This window comes from Semicossyphus pulcher, unplaced genomic scaffold (assembly GCF_022749685.1).
Source record: "Semicossyphus pulcher isolate SPU_LCO1_2020_fin unplaced genomic scaffold, fSemPul1.0.p SCAF_26, whole genome shotgun sequence".
In the NCBI taxonomy this organism is placed as follows: domain Eukaryota; kingdom Metazoa; phylum Chordata; class Actinopteri; order Labriformes; family Labridae; genus Semicossyphus; species Semicossyphus pulcher.
Genome location: NW_027211700.1, coordinates 7,049,084 through 7,073,394, shown reverse-complemented (window position 1 = coordinate 7,073,394; position 24,311 = coordinate 7,049,084). Strand labels below are relative to the sequence as shown.

At 43.6% G+C, this 24,311-nt stretch overlaps 1 protein-coding gene across 1 annotated transcript in view; it reads right to left on the bottom strand.

Annotated features, from left to right (window-relative positions):
- Nucleotides 1–23,303, bottom strand: part of dpf1 (double PHD fingers 1) — a 57,944-nt gene extending 34,641 nt beyond the window's left edge. Inside the window, 6 exon segments of the mRNA XM_069676555.1 lie at nucleotides 1,397–1,524; nucleotides 1,891–1,998; nucleotides 4,597–4,757; nucleotides 8,019–8,048; nucleotides 23,097–23,287; nucleotides 23,289–23,303. Coding sequence (XP_069532656.1) covers nucleotides 1,397–1,524; nucleotides 1,891–1,998; nucleotides 4,597–4,757; nucleotides 8,019–8,048; nucleotides 23,097–23,287; nucleotides 23,289–23,303 — 633 coding nt within the window.
- Nucleotides 23,304–24,311: the final 1,008 nt, after the last annotated feature.

Genomic DNA, 24,311 nt, shown 5'->3' with positions numbered 1-24,311 from the left:
GGGTCCTCTCCCTTTTTGTTTGAATATAACAAATATTGCGTTTGTCATTCCAGGTATTAGGCTGCAGAGTTAAAGCAAGGATGGTAGAGTCAGTACATTCAAAGGTAGGTACAGCAGGCTACAAACCGTCCTGACAATATAACCGAGATGCGTAACGAGTCGCAAAGGGGGTTTAAATTTGTTTAGTCTGACCTGTATAGACACCCCTGTGTTTCCACCTACCCTCTGCCAGATTGTCATTGTCGCCTTAGTGCGTTCGTGCTCTCCAGCCTAGTTTTTCCCGTGTTTGCTTATGCCCCAGTTAAGAACTCTGCCCTTACTTGTCCTGAACTTTTCTCTGCGTCTGAGTCCCAGTTTGGAGTAAGGAGGAGTTTAGGATCCGCTCTCAAAGGGCCCCTGTGAGGGCCACTCGCTCCAGCTAAATAAGTTTTAGCTTGGAAGTAACAACACGCTGTATACTTGTATTGTAAGATGTTGGCCTCATGAACACCTTTTGAAGGTCTCTGTCTCAGCCTCTTTGATGCGATCCTCTCCGTCCGACTGCCTGGGTATCACAGAGTAGTCTGTGTATTGATTTATTTATTTTGTTGCCATGATTACAGTGGCTTTTGGATGTAAAGCATCTACAACCCCTCCTAATACTTCTTTACACCTGTTCAAAGAAAGTGGAATCTGGACGCAGCAGAGATGCTTTCGTCTGGGAGGAGATGCCAGACAAATCTACTGTCAGAAAATTTGGAAAAAAATAAATCACAAGTAGATCTGTGTCTGCACAACTCTTACTGACACTTAGCATCCTGTCACCTGTAGATTTAGCAGATTTTAGCCACACATGCAGGATGGGACCTGCTAAGGTCTGGTCCTGGCCTTGACGTCATCTCGCCCTGGTTTTGACTTAGTCTCAACCCTTTAAAGTCTTAGCCTTGTCCTGTCTTTATACGCTTTAGTCCTCGGTTCGTCTCTGTGTAGGTGGTCTTGACTATAACACCGCCGCATACTCCAAAGGATGACAATGAGCAAAGTCGTGGATCAACTTTCCTCAAATGTCCTTCATAAAGCTTTCCACAAGGTTGGTCTATAAAACACGTGAGCAGAATCCCTGTAAAACATCAAGACTGGCTTCAGTGCAATCACACACAATCACGAGCACGCACACACTCGGTGCCAGGAGGGAGTTGTCGGAGCCGCGGGAGTCTGTGTCACCGCCAAAACACACACTCGGAGAGAGACAAAGGCAGAGACAGACAAAGAAACACAAACACAGAGGGTAATACAGACAGATAAAAAGAGAAAGACAGCCTGACAAAGGAGGAAAACAACAAGAACAAGACGCAAGGAACAAATTACTGAAGAGAGAGAAATTGAATGAGGGAAGACAGAGAAACGAGAGTCTCACCTGACACTCGCTCATTGGCTCTTCCTCCTTGGTTTCTACCTTCTTGTCCAGGGTTTCCCCGGCGAGAAGCGACTCCAGCACGGGGCCGTCTGGGATGCCCCCCTCCTTCTTTAGAGAAGCCTCGTAGTCTGGCGAGTGAGACAATTACAATCAGAAACCAGCAGAGATCTCACACTCATGCTGACATGCTCAGTTGAGCTGACAGTGCCCCGAGGAAACAAAACTTGGCTTATTTAAGACAGGGCACAAGGACCTCGGCTTCTGCAGTGTGCAGACGCTGAAGTGATCAACTGCAATTTGCGCAACTTTTGACATGATTGTTTTATTTCTGGAAGTCTAAATGTTCTCATTTAGGCCTTAATAGGTCAATGATTAAAATTAAATGGGTGTAAACGGTGTTATTACGGGGTTCACAGGGTCCAGTGCAGCACAATAGGCAATATGCAGCCCACTTCTGTCAGCAGTAAAAGTTATAAAAAGTTCTCCTTAATTACCAATCTTGAACTCGATCGGTACAAGCCGCGGGTCCTCCAGGATGTTTAGCCGTCTCTTCTTACGCCAGCAGCGGGCGGGATATGTGTACAACTGACCTGGAGCGTGACCTGAAACACAGAGGCAGGGACCGCTCGGTTGTAAGACACACTCCCACGATTCATATTACAGATAATCTAGCCTTGCTAGAATAATAGCATTGTCATTGTATGTCTACACTGTCGTGATTCTATTTAACTTATTTCAATGGTTTACATTATCAGTTGCACAAATACTTCCACTCAGACTGACAATGTTAGACAATGAGAAGCCATGTTGAATAAGGAGTGGTTGTAAGGCTGCACCCAATCAAATTCTGCACGTATTTTATGAAAAACATTTAAAAAATGAATGTCAGACAGGTTTGGGAATCTTTGCAGATTTAAAATCCACTCTTCCTCCCTCTTTTATACACGTGTCATGAAATGTTTTATATCATGAAGCTACAACTAGAGTCTGCAGCCCCATGCTCTGCATGGTGGTTAGCAGCAAGCTAAACCATCAAGTTTACTAGGTTGCAATACAAATGTTTGCCAATTAGTACCAAATACAAAGTGCAGCTAAGGATGATGGGAATGACATTCGTGTTTCAGGTATTTTTGTATTCATTACTATCAGTGTTGGGGGTAACCCGTTACAAAGTAATCCATTAGAGTACTCGCATTCGTTTTTTGTTGTAATGAGAAACATGATGACCGTTAGTTAGTTACTTTTTTATAAAAAGTAATCCATTACTGAAAAATATTTTTTTCTGTCGCTGCAAAAAAAGAAAATCCCTGAAGCACTAGCTCTGTTCCAATTCAGGTGCTGCATCCTTCGAAGGGCATGAAGGCCATGAAGGATCCATCCTTCCTATCAACATATCCCGAGATTCATTGCGCACCAATTCAAAGGATATGGCGGACTCTTAAGCGGCCGAGGAATACACTTTTAAATGTAAATGTTTTTGGTTTTAGCTCAAATAGCTGGCGATATAAATGTTACAAATAGTGAAAGGGGCCTTGAAACAAATTATTTTTAAAATAGTTAGTTAGTTAGGATAGCTAGTTAGCCTGCTAGCTACTTGTTGCTAGGCAACAGGAGCAGGTGACGCAGAGGAAGACTTCTGTAGCCCAGACAGTCTTATTCAGTTCGGCCTTAGTGGTCTACACAGGCTACGAATGACTCATCCTCTGTAGACCGTGTCCTTCGAAGGATGCAGTCCTGGAAATAAGACACAGCTACTGTTTCTGTTTCTCTCCTACCTCTTGGCAGCTAGCTGCATACCAGCGGAAGGTAAACACAGCTGTGTCAGTGCGCCTGCGTAGCTAGCTAACTCAATAAGGAAGATGGCAGAGAGGACATAATTTGCTTCTTGGAAATATTCCCATTATTATGAATTTCTGGGCGAAAGGGACGAGAACAACATGATGGTGAAATGTAAGTTGTGTCTGGAGGATAAGTGCTCGTCAGCTGTGAAGAGCCTGACTTCAAATATGAAGAAACATCTGAAGCTAAACACAGCTCCGCAACACTGGTGGGACTAAGAGCCTGTGTTGTATTGTTTCCATTGAAACAGCTGTGCCTAATACTGTATGCCTCTGCCCAATTCACTGTCAGACTGTTAGCATAATAAAGAGCCCTAAAGGTTATATTGCGTCTGTCATCCTGTTACTGGGCTGCAGAGTTACAGATTATGGGCCGTTAACGAGGCTATGCAATGACAGTAGAGTCAGTACATTCAAAGGTAGACGTACAGTAGGCTACACGCTCTCCTGATAATATAACCCACATGCGGAGTCGCAAAGGGGGGTTTATTTTTTGGTATCGCTAAAGTAATCTAACACGTGACTTTTCTCAGTAGGTAACACAGTAGCGCAATGAGTTACTTTTAAAAGCAACGTTACCCAACACTGATTACTATTCACCCTCAACCAAAAAAACTATGTGTGGTGTAAATGGTTGTCTGTTATGGTATTGTGTATGTTTCCAATCCCAAAATGTGAAACTATCAATACAGTTTTAAATTAATTTGTTGGTTTTGCAAACTTTTATGGTGAAATTTTATTACTGACAATTAATAAGCTTTTATTTTGAAATGATTTATTCTGAAATCAACCAAATAGAAAACTTTAATCTTTGACAACAAAATGTTTATCAAATTAAAACTTAAAACCTACAAACAAACAAAAGAAACCAGGCAAGGTCTACAAACTCAAATCACACTAAGACACACACACACACACACACACACACACACACTCACATAAGTACATTCTCTCTGGAATAGTTGGTGCCAGCGGCGTATCATTGCCTACAGGGGTGTCTGATTCACTGCCAAAGTACACTGATGTTACAGAGACAGAGAAAGCGATGAGGAAACACCCTTTGGGGAAAGTAGAAAAAAAAATGGAGGTGTGAAAGATATGAGGCCTGGAAGAGAAGAGGAGGAGGAAATGAGGGAGAGGAGAGAGGAAGGAAAGAGAGACAGAAACAAGCAGAGCAGAGGAAGGAAGGAAGCCGCGGGACAAATGACTGGAGAGGATAATTTGTGTAGCAACAGCTGGCAAACAACGCACACACCAACACAGAAGAGTGCTCTGGAGTGCTCCTCAAGCTACAGCCAGCCTCTTCCCAGGTATCAAACACAGAAACCCACACCTCACAGAGAGAGAGAGACACACACACACCTGGTCCACGGTGGTTCTTCTCCATCCAGATGTAGCAGTTGCTCTGGGCCACGCCGGTCTGGGAGTCCAGGAAGGGGAGACGCATGGAGCGCTCGGCGCACAGACGGGCATTGTAGCTGCGGCAGTGTTCAATGGCCTCCTTGTAAAACTCCTCACCAAGACTGAGTGAAAAACAGAGGAGAGAATACAAAGAGGGGAGGGTGCGTGGGGGTCAAAGGTGAAGGACGAGAAGGGAATACAGTCCAACATTAGTAGAAGAACAGGATGAAGAAATGTGTTTTTATCTAGAGGTGGCAAAAGTGCACACAATTTCCCTCAAACAGATGTACAGACACCTGTTTAAAAAACAATGGTTCAAGTAGAAGTGCTAATTAAACTTCAACACTGAAATAAATGGAAAAAAAGCACAGGCTCTGAAATGTACTCACAGTTTCAATGTACAAATTATCCCTCTGAAGGACGTTTCTACTGTTCTGTGCATAGCTAACTAAACCTCCCGTCACATTGTGGACACTATTAAACTGAAAACAGTATGCTGAAAAAAAAATGAGATAAACTTTGCTCAGAAGTGCAAATCAGTCGGCTGGTTAACATTCATCCACAATCCCTGTCATTCACGGACATCTCATTCATTAGAGGCCTCTTCTCTGCAGTTGAGTTTCCCTCTCTCGTCTGTTTCCTTTTGATACGTCTTTAAAAACCAGGTAAAGCAAAACATCTGTTTCTTAGTGAAATGTGAAGTTAGACATTATGCTGTTTTTCACCATTTCTGTCTTCAGGTTTTTATTGGCAGTGGGACTCGATGACGAAACTAAGCCATCCTTAAAGAGGGGGTATTATGCTGTTTCACATTTTAAGACATATATATAATGTTACAATGTCCAGACTAAACGTGGGCAAAGTTTCAAATCTGTAGGTAAAAGTATGTTGGAGTAATCCCCAGGCTTCTCAGCTCAGTCTGCAGGCTGCAACGGCAGGTTTCGCACTGTTTTTTCTACATGCTGCACTTTGTGAGCCTCAGCTGGCCAATCAGAAGAAAGTGGGCTTTTAGGGGCGGGGTTTCTTAAAGGGACAGAGCCGACTGAGTCGTTTCAGGCAGAGGCCGTATGAGGGCCTGCACAGAGCACCAGTGTGAGAAACATGAGGAGTTTTTTAACTGTAAATTATACTAAGCTACTCCACGGGTATCACAGAGTGAAATATGAAGCTTGGAATTAGCATAACACCCCCCCTTTAACACAAACCCTCCCACACACTGTATAAACGCTAAAACGCAGCGCAGCGGTAGTTCTCTGGCTCTGTCTCAATTAGCTAGCTAGCTATGGCTTGCAGAACTTCCTGCAAATGCATCTTCCAACAGTGCCGCAATTTGCAAAAAAGCTCTGTCACCTTATTTAAATTTCTCCAAAATGAGGACATGAAGAGGAGGTGGATTCATTTTCTCTTAATGGAGAACTAAGGATCACAACCAAAGCCCGTCTCTGCAGTGAACATTTCACAAAGGCTAGCTTTGCAAACTTTTATCAGAGACAGATGTGATTCACAAATAATCCGCTTGTTTTAGTGAATGGGGCCGAGCCGACTATCTTCTAGCTTAATGAGATAGCTTATTTTATAACCAACGTTGTAGTCGGTAGTGCACAGTTACTTTAGTTAATTGTTTAGCAATTTTACCTGATTTTACATTGTGTAGCCTCATAGACAAAAATACACAGACACCATTGCTGCAGTAAAGTCGCTGCTACATTTGGTCCAGGCAGTCGCTCTCTAAACACAGAAGTTACAGTTTCAAGCAACTCTTACCAATAAACAGCACGCTGTGTTTGTCGTGGAAGGAAAGCACTATAATGTTTACATTTCTCGACCGACTCCAGTGAGTCATTTTGTTGTCATCTATATGAAGTACTGTTAGAAAGTGCAGGGCTTTCCTATCAGCAAAACAGCTAGTCAATTAATTACAGCCGGCTACTTTTTTGTGTTGACAATTCTGATAAAATAGTTTTGATTAACTAGTTACGACTCAATTTCCTTACATTTTAGTTGCACTCGTCTCCGGCTTCAAATCAATGAGCCTGAGACAGACGTTTGCTTCAACTCAGTTCGGCGCCGGGCGCTTACTCCCTGCCCTGAGCTGAAGGTCTGACTCGAGTTACGCAAATCACTCACTCAGTACCCGCTCTCCCAACATGGCAGGGCAGAAAAAGCACTTTTTCCGCACATTACCATGGGAAAACAAACATCGAAAACCCTGCGAAATCAGTTAGGTCCAAAAACAATCAACGGGTCTAGAGGAGCGGCACAATTACATTTAATCTTAATTAATGTTAGCGGAGTGCTAAACTAAAATTTTGCCTGATCAGGCGATGAGGGTTTCTAGTGTGCATGCTCTATAGGCGCCTGGGCCGCTGGGGGATTCAAGCTCTAGGGAACTGACTGAAGTGAAAACCTGACTCTCTTAAGTGAGTGACTCACACAAACTAGAGTTAGTAAAAAGAGTCGAACCTCCCATCTATAGAATACTCCTCTGTTTCTCACAACTGTGATTGTATATAATCAGTGACTTCGCACATCACTCAAATTTGGCAGGTTGCCGAGTACTATATTTTTCTGTGGTATGACAAACTCAAAACAGTCATCTATATTTGCTTTACCTGGTCTTTAACGTAGCTTTATCCTGTTACGTCTGTCTATTTGATATGCACACCAAGAAACTGTCTTTTTCCTTGTGTTATTGTCCCATCCGTTTAGGTTGGAATCAGTCTTAATGCTGGGAAGATGGCGTGCAATGATCCCCCTTAAAATGCATTAAAGTTTAAGTAAAGATCCTGTTTAAACGTGTAGAAAATACAGAGATTTGTGTTTAAATGTGGAAGGTCAAATTAAAAAGTTGTCTGAAAAATAAAAACTACTTTACAGTACTTTACATCTCCACTTTAGTACAATGACTAAATATTTGTCCTTCATTACTTCCCGTGTGTGTGCGTGAATATTTCTTTGAGTGAAAAGAGAAAGGACTTCAAGTGGGCTTTCATCGACAGGTTTCAATGTGTGTGTGTGTGTGTGTGTGTTTGAGTCGGCCTTCTTTAAACTGCGCACACTTCTGGAGGTATGTGGATGTGTGTAAGTCAAAAGGGGCAGTGAGTGGAAAGTCAAGGGCATTTATATGTGTGTATGTGTGTGTGTGAGTGTGTGTGTGAGTGGAGACACACAGTCCTATTAACCCCGGTCAGAGCAGATGAGCCGGCTAAAACACACTGCTGAAACCACACACACAGGCAGAACAGTGACACATTTTTCACAGTGAGGACAGGTCACGCACTGTATCTTTACACCTGTGCAAGTGTGAGTTTGATTATCATTCAGTGTAATATTCCTCTCTTTGTTCCTCCCTCCCTCCCTCCATCACTCCTCCTCCCTCTTACCTGTTCTTGATGACTGCACCTCCAGATTGCCTGCAGGGAGAAGAAACAGAAGAAAAAACAAAAGATGTTTCGTGAGTCACTCCTCCACTCCACCTTCCTCTCTCTCTCTCTCTCTCCACTTCTCATTCTTTTACGACATCTTTCCCTCATTCCCTTCCTGTTTTTGCATATTTAACTTTCACACTCATCTCCCGCTGCACTTTCTTTTTTGTTTGATTTCCATCTCGCTTCACACTTCTCTCTCTCCTCCTCTTCTCTCTCCTGTTAATCACTCCTCTCTAGTGTCTTCCTGCTGAGTGCAGACATCAAGGTCACTCTGCTATACAGACGGTGGATACAGGACACACAAAACTACAGCTACACACGCACACACACACACACACATTCAGAGCTACGGTGGTGGGCCAACAGCAGCCTCACGAAAACAGTGCGGTGCAGCCGCTGCTGATGATTTGTTGGATTAGTTAATTCTGCACAGCCGCTAAAAGGTGTTACTGGTTAATTTATTGATTAATTTTGCAGGAACGCTCAGAGAATGTGGACATTTCATGAAAATTTGCAATTGCACAAAGTGTTTATATTTTATCAGCCTGTGCTCATTATTTCTGCATCTCATACCCTTTAGCGTCTGCATAACAGTGTGGACACACTGCACGCAACCAATTCGCATACACTCTCTTCCACCCAGCCTCGCTGGTCACTTATTGGGGTGAATTAAGTAGTCTTTTAAATCAAACCAACACCCCATAAGGTTTATTAACTGAATAGTATATCAGTTTTCTTTAAATGAATGAATATGACATAACGAGGGAGAAAAGCTGTTAGAATGTGGCGCCGCTTGCCTGGTGCGCATCGCTAGGTATCCTGGCATTCTTTGCGCAGCGAATCGGCCGCTTGCAATACACAATGAATGGAGGCACAGCGGTATATAAGATGCTCAGACCAACTGCTTTTAGTGTCATAGTGGAAAGATCAGTAACGCAGGATTTTCACCAAACAAACTTGGAATGCACGATATTATCGGCAAGTTATCGGTGTCTGCAGATTATGGCTTGAAAATGAAATTCTGCCGATATTTTCCGCTGATAAAACACTTTAATTATGCCGAGATGCTTGATGATTCCCTAAAAAAAGAAAATGTTACATACAAACAAATATGGTATTTTGTACATAACCTAAGTTTATGCAGTTTTCTTGTATTGCCCAGTGAATGTGTACATTTTAAAAATGACTGTATTATGTTAATTCTGCATCTGCCAGTGGGCCACTGCAATAAGAGTAGACATGATATCAATTCCACTACAGGGGAGACTTGATGCTCTCTGCAATTAGGGTGAAAAAAAAAGTCCTAAAAGTGAAGCCAAAACCTCTCTAGCGCCCCCTGCTGACTGGCTGCAGTATAGGTCATAAAGCCCACCTCCTCCATGTTAACAGATGGGACATGAGTCAAACTATAAATTCCAAATACACGCCAAATAAATTTTTCTCAAACATGGTTTCTGTCATTATAGTTAGTTCTTATCATGCTGATTTACGTCCAAGTGTTCATTTTTCTGTCAAGTTTAGTTTTATTTAGTTATTTGATGCTGTAAACATGATGATTGACAGCTCTGTTGACAAATACGGCTCCTGCAGCCGATCTGTTCCGGATTAGATGAGTAGAGGAGGAACGTTGAGAGGAGACGTAGTTAAAACAATCACTACAGTCATTGAAGTTTCCATATCTGTGAACGTCTGCTTCAGACTAACACAAGAAGCTGTTCTGCTGTTAATGCGCTACAGGTAATTTAAGTGTGTGTTTTGGTTAGCGGAAGTGGCTACGGCGGCTCCACCCGCCGATCTCTACTGCGCAGCTCTGGCTCCAAATGACGTCACCAGCGCAAGATGGCAACGCCGTTTGGGGGGTATTTTGACTTCAATTTTGTAAAATGAGAGTAGATGGAGTCACGTCATCCATTTATATATACAGTCATTGATCCACACCATGATGTTTTTACAAAACTTCACAAATCTTTTTTTTTTTTTTTGCCAAAACATAATCAAAGAGACTGCTTTCTGTTAACAACATGTTACAACAGAAGTTGATTTCTTTTGCATCTGTGTGAGACGCAGAGGGTTGGACAAACTGGTGGTATTTGACAACCTGGCATTAGCATGCATTAGCCTTATTATAGCATATGATAAATGCTACTTTACACAGCAGAGTCGTTTTTATTACAAAAATGCTTCTGTCTTGTGAAAAACTGGTGCCTACATTTCCCTTGCAACTTGACTGACAACAAAATGGTCGGAGTTTTATTTATGTTTCTAGCAGCCGATGTAGCCTCAAGCTGCTAGCCTGCAGCAGAGATGAGGAGTCTTTCTAACTCAACACCCCCAGATTTTTTTGTTGCCTCAAGCCACAACCAACACTGACTCAGGTGACATCACTTGACACATATCATCAGATTTAAAACAGCTCCCCCTGGAGCCACAAAGAGGTTACACAACTTTTTTTCTCATATGCAGTAGTACTCTCAAAACCTGTAAACAGACTTTGATCTGTCAAATCATTGGGATTTGTCATTTAATTAAACAGTCTACACCTACGCCCTGATGAAGGCCACAAGCCAGAAAATGTCAGCAATGAAGCTGTTGTTACTACTACAAGTTTCAATCCCACAAGCTAAACCCCCAAAAATCTTGGGAGCAAAAATAAATGCAATAAATGTTTACAAAAAAACAAACTTTATAAGGAGTTCAAGCACTTGGACTGTATTTCTATAGCGCTTTTCTAGTCTTGCGGCCACTCAAACCTGCTTTTACTCTACATGTCACATTCACCCATTCACACACTGATGGCAGAGGCTGCTATGTAAAGTGCCCAACTGTCAATCAGTCATCACATTCACACACACCAATAGCTATGCCACCAGGGGCAATTTGGGGTTCAGTGCCCAAGGACACTTCGACATGCAGACTGAGGGAGCGGGGGATCGAACAACCAACCCTCCGAGTGAAAGACGACCGACTCTACCACTGAGCCACAGCCGCCCCAAACAAGCCAACCATAATATGCTAAAGATTTTGAATTGGTTAAAGACCAGCTCCAGTCATGTTTTAAGACATATAAAGGTGCTTTTCAACAGCAGGAACTTTCCCCAGGAACTAGGAACCTTTTTAGGAACTTTGCGATTCGATAGCAGGAACCAGGGTTTAAATTTAGTTCTTGGGTACTTTATTTACTCTGGGGTAGTAGCCTACTTTCCAAAGGTCCAGGAACTTTCAGGGCGGGGCCTGTAGTGCTGATTGTTTCTGATTGGTCGAGTACTTGTAGTGTTTTATTTTACCCGGCATGTTTAAAAGACTGTTGCAAGCTCACTGTTACTGCTCACCGTGTTTTGAGATGGAGTCAGACAAGAATCTCCTCCATGCTAACAAGCTAACTGTAGTGTCGCACAAATTGGGATACTGGCCAGTTCGTCATGTTTTATGGCGCCATCGGTGTTGTATGGCCTTTATGTTCTTCTTACCACCACCAACTGGACTGGCAGTGTAGTGCAGTTACTTGTATTGCTTCTCCATACGTCATTGGCCTGATTTGCATAATCTTCCCAGGACTTTGGGCCGCTGCGGAAACGCAGACTACAATGGGCCACAGGAACCATTTACTTCCTTGAAGAGAAGTTCCTGGAGCTAAAAGTTCCTGGTACTTTTGGTCTAAAAGCATCTTAAAATGCTCTGCTTGAAGTAATAAATTGTGTCTGATATGTTTTTTCTGCAAAATACGTTTAATTACCTTGTAAAAATCCACCCAAGGCACCCTACTTCTACTTCCTCCTCCTTCTCCCTCGTTAAAAATTCCTGACTCTGCATAGTCCCCGCCCACTACGCAAATTTCCATTCGGCCCCTCTGTCACGAAAACAAAACACGTCTCTGCCATCGTTTAGTGGCAACTTGTTGACACTTAGCTAGCTTGAAACGTAGTAATTAGTAGTAGTAACGTTAACGTAAGTAGTCAGTAGTGAGTTTGCAAAAATTACGGTGACAGTTACAGCTGGCTCGTGCATCACTGAAGTGGTTGCCATAGGTTGCACATAATGATATGCATAGCGTCAGCGGTTTGTGACGTCTCAAACCTGCCAATCTGAAAACATGTTGTTCAGCCTGTCCAGCTGGCCCAGCCATGGAGACGACTGCTTATGTTGTCCCTGATATGTAAAACACCAAATGGAGATGTTTAAAGGTTAAAAACTTGATTTTCCCTGGAGGGGGTCTTTATGGGTGAAGGGTTATATGATGGAGTCAAGATTTAAAACATGAGCAAATGTATGCTGATGGTAAGGTTTTAAACCAAGAAATACAGAAATAAAGAATTTGCTTTTATAGTAATAAAAAGAATCAATGAAAAGAAAAAGATACGGATCATATCTGCACCAAAATCAAATCAGTTTCTTTTTAGCCTCAAGGCCAAAATTTGTGCCAAATTGAACTTAATTTGCTTGATGATGGTTTAAAGCATATTCCTAAATTAACCGACCCAAAAGGCTAACAATGTTCATGGAACTAACGGCTTCCTTGGGTGAGGTAATTTTTTTAATCTGTCATAACTACACATTACAACAAACAGAGCAGATAATCAACCAAACCAGTCGTAAAAACTTTTTGACAACATTAAAAACAAAAAGAGGATTATTTACATTGTCATGTGAGAAAGCGTCGTGTACAATCAACTTTCCTTGTTGGACATAAGGACAGTCAACTCTACCATCAGACCCAGCAGATGCTGGTGCTCTGACAGCTTGTGCACGGCATCTTCAAAACCAAAACCTCCTAAACCAGCTCCGCAACCTAGCGAGCCGGCGCCGGACGTGTGACATTTAAAGGATGTGATCCGGGCGTCAATATGTGGGCCACGCTGTGCTCATGTCTGTTCATGTGTCGTTGGGAATGAGCTGCTTGCCTTCTGCTGAACAGAATATGTTTCTGTACAGCTCAGTGGCTGCTATCAGCTGTGAGTTTGACTATTAATGTATTTTATAGCTGTGCTGGAGGTGCGTCACCAGAACTTTTCGTCGCATTGTTTCACTTTGTTTTCGTGCTGTGCCAGTAATCCTACTTGAAGTTTACAATAAACGAATGATGAATGGTTCCCCAGAGGCCCAAAAACAGCAGGTGACATCCACACAGCCAGTCAGATACTGGTAACATTTAAATGCTTCAATTTAAAAATCAGAAATTGTAGCAGAAGTTTGGCCAAACTACAAATGCAATAATTCACTTAGACAGAAATATGCTAACTGCTCAAATACTGCTCACAAAGAGGGAGAATAAACACTCACACACTCTGAGACGGGCTCAAACAAGCACATACATTACAAAAACACAGGTCTAGAGAGCCTTACATGCTGCTCATTAAAATATTAAGAGGAACATGGTGAATAAAAGACTCGGACTTCACTAGTGACCAGACTGAGAAACCAGAAGGGAAAGCGAAAACATTCAAAATGTAAAACAGCTCACCCCTCCGCCCCCCCTCTCACTTCCAACCCGCTCCCTTCCATCCCTCCATCACCTCCATCCCTCTCCCCTCCGCTGCCTTTTAGCGGCACTGGAATAAGTCGGTCTCCCCTCGATAATAAGTTGACAGCTGTAGAAAATGGCCTCTTTCAATTTAGGGGCTCCCAATCTCATTATATTGTGATAGGAGAGCCGCATGACTGTTTGCCTGTTTGGAGGATCGTACGGGAGAAGAGCTGAGGCACTCGAGGTGGAGGCTGAGGGGGAGATGCGCAAAAAAAAAGTTGGTAGACGACACTTGAGGAAGAGGAGAAGTGGGAGTGAGACGGGCAGAGGAGAGAAAGAGGCATCCACAGAGAGAGGGAAGAGGATGATGGGAGAAAGAGACAAAAGACGGAGAAGTCTGAAATAACAGAGCAGCATGACCTGTGAAAACACACATGATAACACGCCTTCATTTGGTGTTTCAAAGATGGCTGCAGACACACTTTTCGGGCCCATTAGCCACAATTCAGCCACAAAGAAAACCATCAGAGAAAATCAGACTCTTGACATCAGTTGGTGAAATAATAATCTCCAGCTCTTACATGTTATTCAAAAGTCAGTTTGAGGGTGCAGTGACATTAAAAAGGTCAGCAAACATGCCCTAAAGTGCTAGCCCGTTAGCTAAGTAGAACAGTTAGCCTGATTAGCAAAGTACTGTATACAGGCCCCTTTGCCATCTTATTTACCTGCGCTGAGAGAGTGCATTAAAATCACTGACAATATGGTAAAAACTGGTGCCTACATTTCCCTACATTTGGCCTTGAGATTACCAGATGCTAGTTCTTCAGTAGCAAACCTGTCAAAACACGTATTAGCTAAATGCTGGGTGTTATTGTACAGTGGCAGCATAGCAGAGACTTGCAGAAATAATCCAACACAGTAGAAATGCACATATTTGCTTTATTGCAGAGATGGTAGATGAGAAGGTTGATAGCCGTAGGCGAAGTTTGAGGGGGTTCTCTTGAATATTTATCTAGTTTTAGGCTAAGGCTACAGGCTAACACAGAACAAATAATTTAATTGGGGGGTTAGGGTTAGCCTAAATACAAATAACCCTAATAACGTTGAACCCAAACACTAAAAACAAATAGTTAACTAATTGTGTGATTAATTTTCATAAAGCTGTGGTACAGTAGCCTGCAGGGAAACTCACATACGCACCCATGACAGGCAAAGGATGAGAGGGTTAGCGGTCAACATTCTGTCAACCCTTGTTTGGCTCACAGCGTTACTGCTGCCTTAAAAAATAGTTTTTGAATGGATATACTCTGTTTCTTTGCTTAACAACAGCACCAGCTGGGCCCAGAGAAGAGACTGAATTTTACACAGACTGAGTCAAGCAGCATTGTTGAGAAATTTCACAGCAACTGCTGCTTACGTTAACGGCAGCATTGTCATTGCTATGGCAACAGCGCTCAAGCCGCAGCGGCTCGTGTGGGCCACCGCGCCCCGGTCAGTCCCAGTCCCTGCGAGACACCTGGAATTCACGGCCTGGATGATTTCGAATGCCCCAGCAACCAGTGCTTCCTGTTTTTCCCAGACATGTCATTGGCAATGCTTATCGTGCCTTTTCTATGTTCTCCTAATCTAAGCATCCGTGGCTCGAGTATTCTACATTACGAGACGCTGTGTTTTGTTGTTGCTGCCAGCATGTCTCTAAGGAAAGCGGGGAAGAAATACTAACGAAGAGAGGTGCGAGGTACGGGAGTAAATTAACTGAGAGGCTCACAAAGCATGAAACACAACAGGCACACAAACTTGCAGCTGTGGAGTGGCAGAGTATCCTAGCTTATAAATGCCCAGCGATACCACTACACTGCAGACCTCTCTGTGTTTTAGCATTTGCTAAAGTTTATATCAGATGCCACAGGTTCGAACGAGCATGCAAGGCTCATCTCTGGAGAAACGCTAACAGCGTACGATGTGTATCTGGTTTACTATCGGGCTTTACAGTTTGTGCCGGTTCAGTTTCTGTGGTGGCATAATCCTCGCAATATGTGGAAATCAAAGATGGCACCACGGATGGCAGGCTCAGTACTGCGCTCTCTCTTAGCTTGTACATATAACTTTAATATTTAATGTTTAATGTAGGCTTGTTCATGTTAGTTTAATGTGTAATGTTTAAGTGCTTGTACGTAGAGAGCAAAGTTAAACCGGAGTCGATTCTGATTATTTCATCTCTGTTCTACGTACATTATCTGTTATACATATTACTTTTATCTCTATATTTTGTGGACCTTCAACCTTATAATTCAAACCAGTATGTTGATACCACTCTCATTGCGTTACAGTAAATGTGAAGCTACAGCAAAGGAGGCTGTTAGCTTAGCTTACAGGGACTAAAAATTGGGGGAAACTACAAGCCTAGCTTATTTGTTTAAAGGTAAGAAAATAATCTTCTTATTTGCGACTTAAAAAAGTCACTAGTTTATTAAAATGTACAAAAACTATTTTTATGCAGCCATCTAACAGTGTCCTTGCTGTAGCTACCATACAGATACACAGACACAGTTGTATTCATCTTCTCTCAACTCCTTTAACTCTCAGCGAGAAAGCAAATAAGTGCATACCCAAATTTTGAACTATGTCTCTAACAGACAAGAAAGAGCAGGCACTGAATGAATCTTAAAATAAGGGTTTTCCTCTATGCGGAGGGGAAACTCTCACAGCTGCAGCACTCTGACCTGTGGCCACTGTGGTTCTACCAACCAAGCAGTTACTGAAAACACAAACCACAGGGAGAAGCACGGAGAAACCCCACTGCCCATCATCCGACCACACAGTCGATGAGAAATGCTCAAAACTGATTCTGCACCAACACAAACACGAACTCCTCGTTCACAATGAAACCAAATCTGCAATTTTACTCATTTTCATTTGAATGTTTTAAAATGTATTTCTAATTCGGGTTTATTCCATGTTTTTTTATTAATAGATGCACGCAGACTCTGGCGCAGGGAGATATAGTAGCGGCTTTAGGAATTACCTGGCAGAGTGCCAACTCTCCGACAAACTGGAGCTGACTACCAAAAACGTCCAGGCAGACATGACGGTAATGACAATCAGGCCTGCACCGTGCAAGGGCATAAAAAAAATTCAAAGGACACCTGTACACATGCATGCATGTACATACATGTAGCAACATATGCTACCAAATGCATGCACATTAACATGGCGTATTAGGACACAGCAATAGAAGCTATATGCATGAAATATAACAAAGAGGTACATTCTTGCAGACACAATAAAAATATTATAATGAACCTCTAAACACGCAAATGCACTCAAGATAAGATGAAGAAAGGGAATGAGAGTGCCAGGAGCATGTAGTGTATGTGTGTGTGTATGAATCCTAAGCCCACATTGAGCTGTCTGCCTCAGCCTGCGCTAAGCAAACAGCGGGGAGGGAGAGGACTCCATGAAAACACTGAAGAAGCTGGTAACACTGGGAGCACACAAACACACAAACACACTCGTGCTCCTGACAGGCAGCAGACATACAGCGTTCCTAAACAGCACCGCCGCCCCACCAGGGCCCACCCAGGGTGAGCTATTGTCTGAATCTCTGGGTGATCCCTCAAGTCCCATCCAGCAGAAGAAGTCCACTTCAGCACACACTGAGTCTCTGTCCGGCGCTGCGGCCACCCTCTCTGCTAAAACACACAGACATACACCGCCGGCAGCATCCTCTGGTTACAGCGCAATTAACCACACCAATTAGCTGGTTCCCCTACCAAAATAGAAACAGAGGGCTCCCCCTAGAGGTAAAATCACATCATTGGCCAGCCGGGGAGAAATAGGAGGAAATTATAAAAATGAGTCTAGAATTACAGAAAACGCCAACAAAAGACTTCATTCAATGGTGATTTCCAGCTGGGTGGAAGTAGGTAATTAAACTGGAAGGAAATGAAGTAGTCCACATGTAAATGGCTTCATGAGGGCTGAGGGCAGATTGTATGGGCATGATTTGCACTTGAGATTTGTCAGCAAATGCTGCCGAGACTGCGGCCGTTAGCTCTGTGTGCACGCTTTAGTTTTAAGCCTGTAAAAACACTTGTGCCTACATACCCAAGTCCGTACACCTGGCCCACACACCTGTCTCATCCACCATTGTCCATCTGTGCAGTTCCTCACACAGACACGCGCACACACTGGTGAAGTCTGGCCCGTGGAGCTTTGTGTGCACAGTGGAGAACTAATATCAGGCGGCCTACTACTGTACTGTTCCTCCCCTCCCCCCCGACCGAGCCCTTCCATGGCTGAACTCAACAGATTAAACTATGCAATATCACCCTTACCAATTCACCCCTCCTCCTCCCTCCACCCTCTCCACCTCCCCCCATCCTCACCACCCTCAATTCAATTTCTTTTCTCTCTCTCTCTCTCTCTCTCTTTCTCTCTCTCACTACTAGTAAAATGATTTGTTTTTTTCTCCTCCCAATCTGTGTGTGTGTGTGAACATCTCCCTGTTCTTGTGAAGATTGCTAGGCTGCAGTGGCAAGAAAATGTATTTATATATATATATATATAGATTTATATAAAGGTTTGTATATATATATATACACATGGGAGCCTGCACATGCACTTACACACCCATATATACACACATATGCAATAATTGTGCAGAAACAAGGGTAAAACAAGCACACACACACCGCAGCACCCACATTACCCTGGCGAAGTCCAGCTCCAATATGACTTAAAGAAAACAGGTACAGACAAACCAAGAGTGTGTCAGTCACAAAGACAAAGAGGCCACACACTCGCTTTGACAGTGACAGACAGACAGATGGACAGACAGGAGTGTGTGTCTGTGTGACAGTGTGTGTGCAGGAGCGGACGTCTGCCACACTACCAGCTGGAAAACGTCAGTTTCCTCGAATTGCTGTCACAGCAATGCATCTGGGCATGTGCGTATATAGCATGTGTGTATGTGTGTGTGTGTGTGTGTGTGTGTGTTTCTGCAACTGACTGTTTGCATATTTGAACATGGGGAGAGGTCTGACAGACACAGAGGCAGAGCGAGGACGGTAGATAGAGGCAGAGCCAGGCTTAAAATCGTGTCAGCTCCATCAGAACTTTGTGTTACCTGCTGCGTGTGATTGTAATGAAGAGTTACGTTTCATTTCCTGAGTGTGTCTCCCTCCCCGTCCACTGGGTGTGGTTATGTTGGAGTCACTATAAAACTGTGAATCACAGGCCTTTCTGTGCGTGCGCATGTTTCCTGTTTGCATGTTGGCATGTTTCTGTCTGCACGTGCACGCACGCTCAGGATTAGCACATAGCTATTTATGCATGCATATATTTGTATGTGCATGCAATCCTAGTCTACGTGTGTGGGTGTGTATATATTCGGTAGCTATAGCTGCAGTGGGTATTGAGGGCAGTACATCAGGGTAAGGCAATCTGCCTCCGAACAGCTCCTTCAGGTGAGATTTATCACCACTGCACTTGGCCTCTTATTATGGCGATGGATTCCCTACCTCTGAATGTGGGTGTGCACGTGTGAGTGCATGTGTGTGTGTGCTTGTTTTCTTAGTTCCCCCCCAGTATGCATCCTTATTAAAGTGCTGCAGAGGGAAGCAGCCATTGGTTTGTGTTGACTCCACCCTCGACAACTCCAAGATAGGGATCCACTGGACACGCACAGACACCGGGAATAATATAAATGGGGGATGACAAGAGAGAGGAAATAACGCTGAAGAGAGAAGAGGAGAGGAGAGTTTTGGTTGTCTCCTTCCCCCACCACACATCTTGCTTTTGGACTACAAGTTGCAGCCACACAAAACTACAAATTCCAAATTTCCTGGCTTGAAGTCACGCAAGGTCCCAAAGCAGTGGAGCTGACTGACAGTCAGTTAGGTAGCACTGGAGAAATAGGTCATAGAGCTAAAAATACTTATCTATGTCTCTCTCTTTCTCTCAGCTTCTCTCCATCCTGTCTTCAAAAAAAAAAAAAAAAGAAATAAAACACACAAAAAGTCTAAATAAGGGGATGATGAAAGGAATAACTCGAAAAAAGAAATACCCTTAAAAACATCAGACCTCAGGCTTACTCCCGTACGAAAAAACAGAAGGAAGTGAGAGCAAGAAATGGGAATGAAGGAGTGCAACTGTGCGTGTGTGTGTGTGTGTGTTTGTGTGTCTCCATCCGCACGCGGGTGATGCCGCACAAATGAGCGAGTGAGGGAATGAAAGGGGAGAGACTGAAAGAGAAAGAAAGATCTAGAAATGGATGCTCGGGCTGTGGTTTCAACCATCACGTGGGGCTGTTTGCACACACAGCCGGTTATTACATGGAACTCATTTAGCTGGGCTCAGTCAGGCAGGGCAGAAATAATATTATATAGGCCCTGCCACAATACCACGGCACACTATTATCTACATCTCCCCCTCTAACCAGCACAAAGAAGTAATATCGCTGAAATATACGCCACATCAACTGCAATTTTGATGAATGTGGACACCTGCGCCTTCAAAATCCTGCTGATGATTTCATTTATTGCACTTTTCCCCCAAAATTTTCAAGGGTTTTATCGTCTTAGGGACCTTCAGAATTGGATGCATCCATTTGGAGTTAGGATCTACATATCTTGTTTGTAGAAGCACAAAACTCTGTGCTGCCACAAAGGAAAAGGATTGTATAATTTGGATTGTAAATCTAGAGCAAACCCATCAAAAGGAACTCTACGCGATCCAACAAGATTTAAGGTATCAGACGAAATACAAAGAGAATTCCTCCACTACTTTTGGCTGAATATTTAAGTGGGGACATGCTTCGGTTCACGATGTACAGAACCATGATGGAGGGTGGGGGGTTGGGGATAGCGTGAGGTGAGGGTAAGCGACTTGGAGGGCTCAGATGGTTTGAGGCCGAAAAGGAAGGAAAATGGCAAAAGAGAGAGAGAGAGGGAGCGGGGCGAGACAGAGAGGAAATGGCTGAACAAAAGGGAGATGGCGAAAAGGGTGATGGATGGAGAAAGTGATGAAGAAGGAGGGAGGGAGCACGGAAGACGGAGCAGCAGGGGTGATGGGAGGACAGAGAGGAATAAGAGAGAGAGAGGAGCAGAGGAGAAGGAGAGATTAAACGGGTCTCTAATCCAGCAGAGAGATAGAACGAGCTGGTAGGGAAATGCCCAGTAGATTGGAGCTATAGCTGCTCTCCTCCACTGATTTGCCTTTGCACACGGATGAACCCTCCACTGTACTTACACACACAAGCATCAACATGGCTATCACACTGCATTGAACACTGCGAACCCCGCTCACACTTGGCTGGACGATCGGCAACAATTGAAAATGCTTCCCACAGAATTCACATCCAGTGAGTTTTCAGAGTTTCCTGCTGAGATTCAACAAAAGTTTTAAAGACATTTAGGGGCCACGGCAGGCATTGTCTCCAGCGCACTGTAAGCCAACCTATTAGGCCTGATGCTGAACCAAATTTCACTACTTGTTCGGCCAATTTTACAGGACAGGCCCTTTAATTTGTAAGCCCCTAATAGCAAGTTTGTTTGTAGACATGCTAATTAGCAGGGCTTGTTTAAAGGCCCATCGCGGTGTGGTAACTGGATCGTAGTTAAACCCATACGGCGTAACGACGGCATTTATAGTTGGTGAGATGTTAAAAGCAGCGTTGATGGCTGTGGCCTTGTGTAATAAATACATTTAGCTTTATTACTGCACATAGTCAGAAGCAGGAGTTAAACAGGATGCCAGCATCCCAGCAGGTCTTCTTTTTCCTCTTTAGTCCAACTTTAAGCTCCTGGAATTGATGTAAGACCACAATTGAAAATCGGGCACTGTTCATTAGTTCCTGGCCCTGAGCCTCTGTTTAACCAATTACTTTGAACTTCTTCTACTCTTCCTACCTATCCTTCTCTCCTCCTGTTAGCAAATAAATCCTATAACCTGGCCTCACACTCCGCCCGGGTACCACATTTATATGTATTTAATGCAAATCAGTCAATTTAATCCCCTTGACATGGTGTCAGTGAAGGCCTCTGGGAGCAATCTGGACACACTTTGGCTCTGCTCGGATGAGCAGAGGGGATGAGGAGGAGGAGGAGGAGAGGAGAGGAAGCTCTGAGCTCAAAGGTCCCACATTACAGCCTCCATCCAGTCCACCTGTCCACGTCCTGTCCCAATCGTCACACAACATCACAGCTTACCTGCTTATGACACCTTACAGATTGTATTTATACATCTTGACTTCATTATTGGAGGATGTGCTGTGGTATGACTAAAATGAATTTGGCCGAAACACTAAAATAGCATCACACTCAATCAGGGCAGCGCACAGTTTCCCAATCAGCACCATTCCTGTTTCCTCTCTCCTGTGAAGTGCTCTTCAAAGCAGGCACGTACAGGCCAGGCGTTCATGGAATTGCACGAAATGTCGCCTGTTTCTGCATCTCAGAGAGGCTGACAGACAGACGGACAGACACATAGACAGAGAGACAGACAGGCGGAGAGGCAGGCAGTCTGTATCCCATCCCTGCTCAGGTGAAACCTGTGCAGCATCCGATGCGCGCCCCTGCCTTTGCACACAGGTCTCTGACTTTTCTTTGTTACAAACTGTCTAAGCTGGCTCTTTAGTGCGCTCAAACACTCCTCGGTTGTATGTTTATATCGGAGCTATTGTGGGTTTTTTTGTTCACGGCTAGATCTGTGTAAGTACCCACTGACAGACGCACATCAGCCACCTTTTTGGCCGGGAGCCCAGGCGGGCAGCAGGCGTCTGCATTCCGCTGAAAGCAGTCTCCGAAAAACAAAAAAGACCCCCAAAAATCCTGCACAAAGGGGATCATCTCAGGAGTAACTTAACGGCAAATCCACCCGTTTAGAAGAGGGTTAGTGGATATAAATGTGCGTTCAGATGCACCGTAAGTGTAAAACGCCAGATTGCAATTTAGATTTTATTATAGGCTTTAATAGAAGCGCCGAAGATGAAAGCAAGTCTCGGAGTTGGAGCCGTACAGCAGCGTATTTACCTCAGCTTATATATTTTTTAAAGGTCCGGCAGTGAAGGTAGCCTACCGCTGCAGCTTAAACCCGAGCACTGCCTACCTGTTTACCCCCCTCTCTATCCAAAAAATGTGCACACAGGTACTGTAAAGCCATCTAAGCTCCCTGCCTCCCGGCCAGCCTGCCTCTCCAGCCCGGCTTTGACCGTGATCTTGGCTGGCTACAGTGGCAAGGGACATACCGGGTCACCCAAATCTACCTCCAGCATTCCTCCATATCCCTGCACACACGCTGCTGTTGGCTCATTGAAATCATTACATGAATTGCACCGGAGCGCACAATAATCCCCTCGTGCCAAAAAACTGAAACCCCCCGTCAGCTTTAAATATAACTTTACTTCAGGGCTGATTCGCATCCGCTGACATTATCTCGGCTTTATGCACTGCATGTATAGATGTGTTGGTAATCATGCTGAGAAATAACAGGGAATTTAAGGCTCCTAAATTGCACTGACAGCATGCACAAATACAAAAAGCGCAAACGCACAGGAAATATGATGTACTTACGATTTGAGAGGGTTCTGTACCGCTGTGGCCATTTTGATATAGTATGATAGAATGCAACACTGCAGAGCCCGGTATTGTACATGTAATGTAGCAGCTATTTCAATTTCATTCATTCTCTGGGGCTGCGGCTGGAGCGAGCAGCCAATGGGAGGCGGGAGCGCTCTGTGACAGCTTTGGGGAAGTGTAGTTTTTTACGCATGTCAACATGAGACATGCCGAGGAGGAGCGCACTACAAGTACCAGCGGGGATAGCGGTTAAAGTGGACCACAGTCCCGCCTCGGACTTGTAAGGGCAAAGCCTTCCCCCAGTTCCGAATTTATCTATATATAAAAACGTCTACAGTTATGTCAAGGTTGGGTTGCAGGACTGTCTGCCTGTCTAAGGCTGCATTGTTGCCTTGTCTGCATGATGATGGTGATGATGACGGGCTTGAATCTGTAGTCAAAAATTGCAATGGCCACCTGATACATTTCAGAATGAAGGCTGATGATGAATGAATTTAAAGGTAATTATAATATTGCTATTTTTAATCATTTTATTATCATTTCTGTGTAAGGAGAGCAAGTGGAATGGGTATAGATTTATTGAAGTATGGCCCAGTTATCACCCATGTGTGCTTATTAAAAACTAAAGGGACAAAAATATGTATTTTCAGAAAAGCATCACTTAATTTTCCCCAAAACATCAACATAATGGTGTATAAATCTAATTTATTCAATGAAAGTTAGATACTTTTTTTTATATTACCCGTCAGTAACAAGTTTATACAATCTATTTTAGTGCAAATTAAGAGAGGTTGTGCCTACATAACCTTACATCAGTGGTGGCATGTTGATAGACCCATGCTTAATCTTATATTATCTATGCTATAGCCCTGCACCGAGCAGCTTTAATTATTCATTAATCAGGGGCGATGGGTTGGGAGGAGGCCTATAATTGATTCTTTCAGACATTTGTCTCTCATGGTTGAGCCCAGAGAAAGGCTGGGACCCTCTCCAATCTCCTCGACCCTCCATCCTTAATTCCTTACTTCCTCATTTCCCTCTTTAATTTCTTCCCATTTACTTTCTCTCTCTGCTTTAGGTTATATCTTGCATCCTGACATTGTTTTATATGTACAAAGTTGTGTTAGAGTATGGCTTATATCTACAATAGTATTCCTTTAAGCTGGCCCCAACATTAATGTAATCCTGTAGGCTACACTTGAGGGAAGG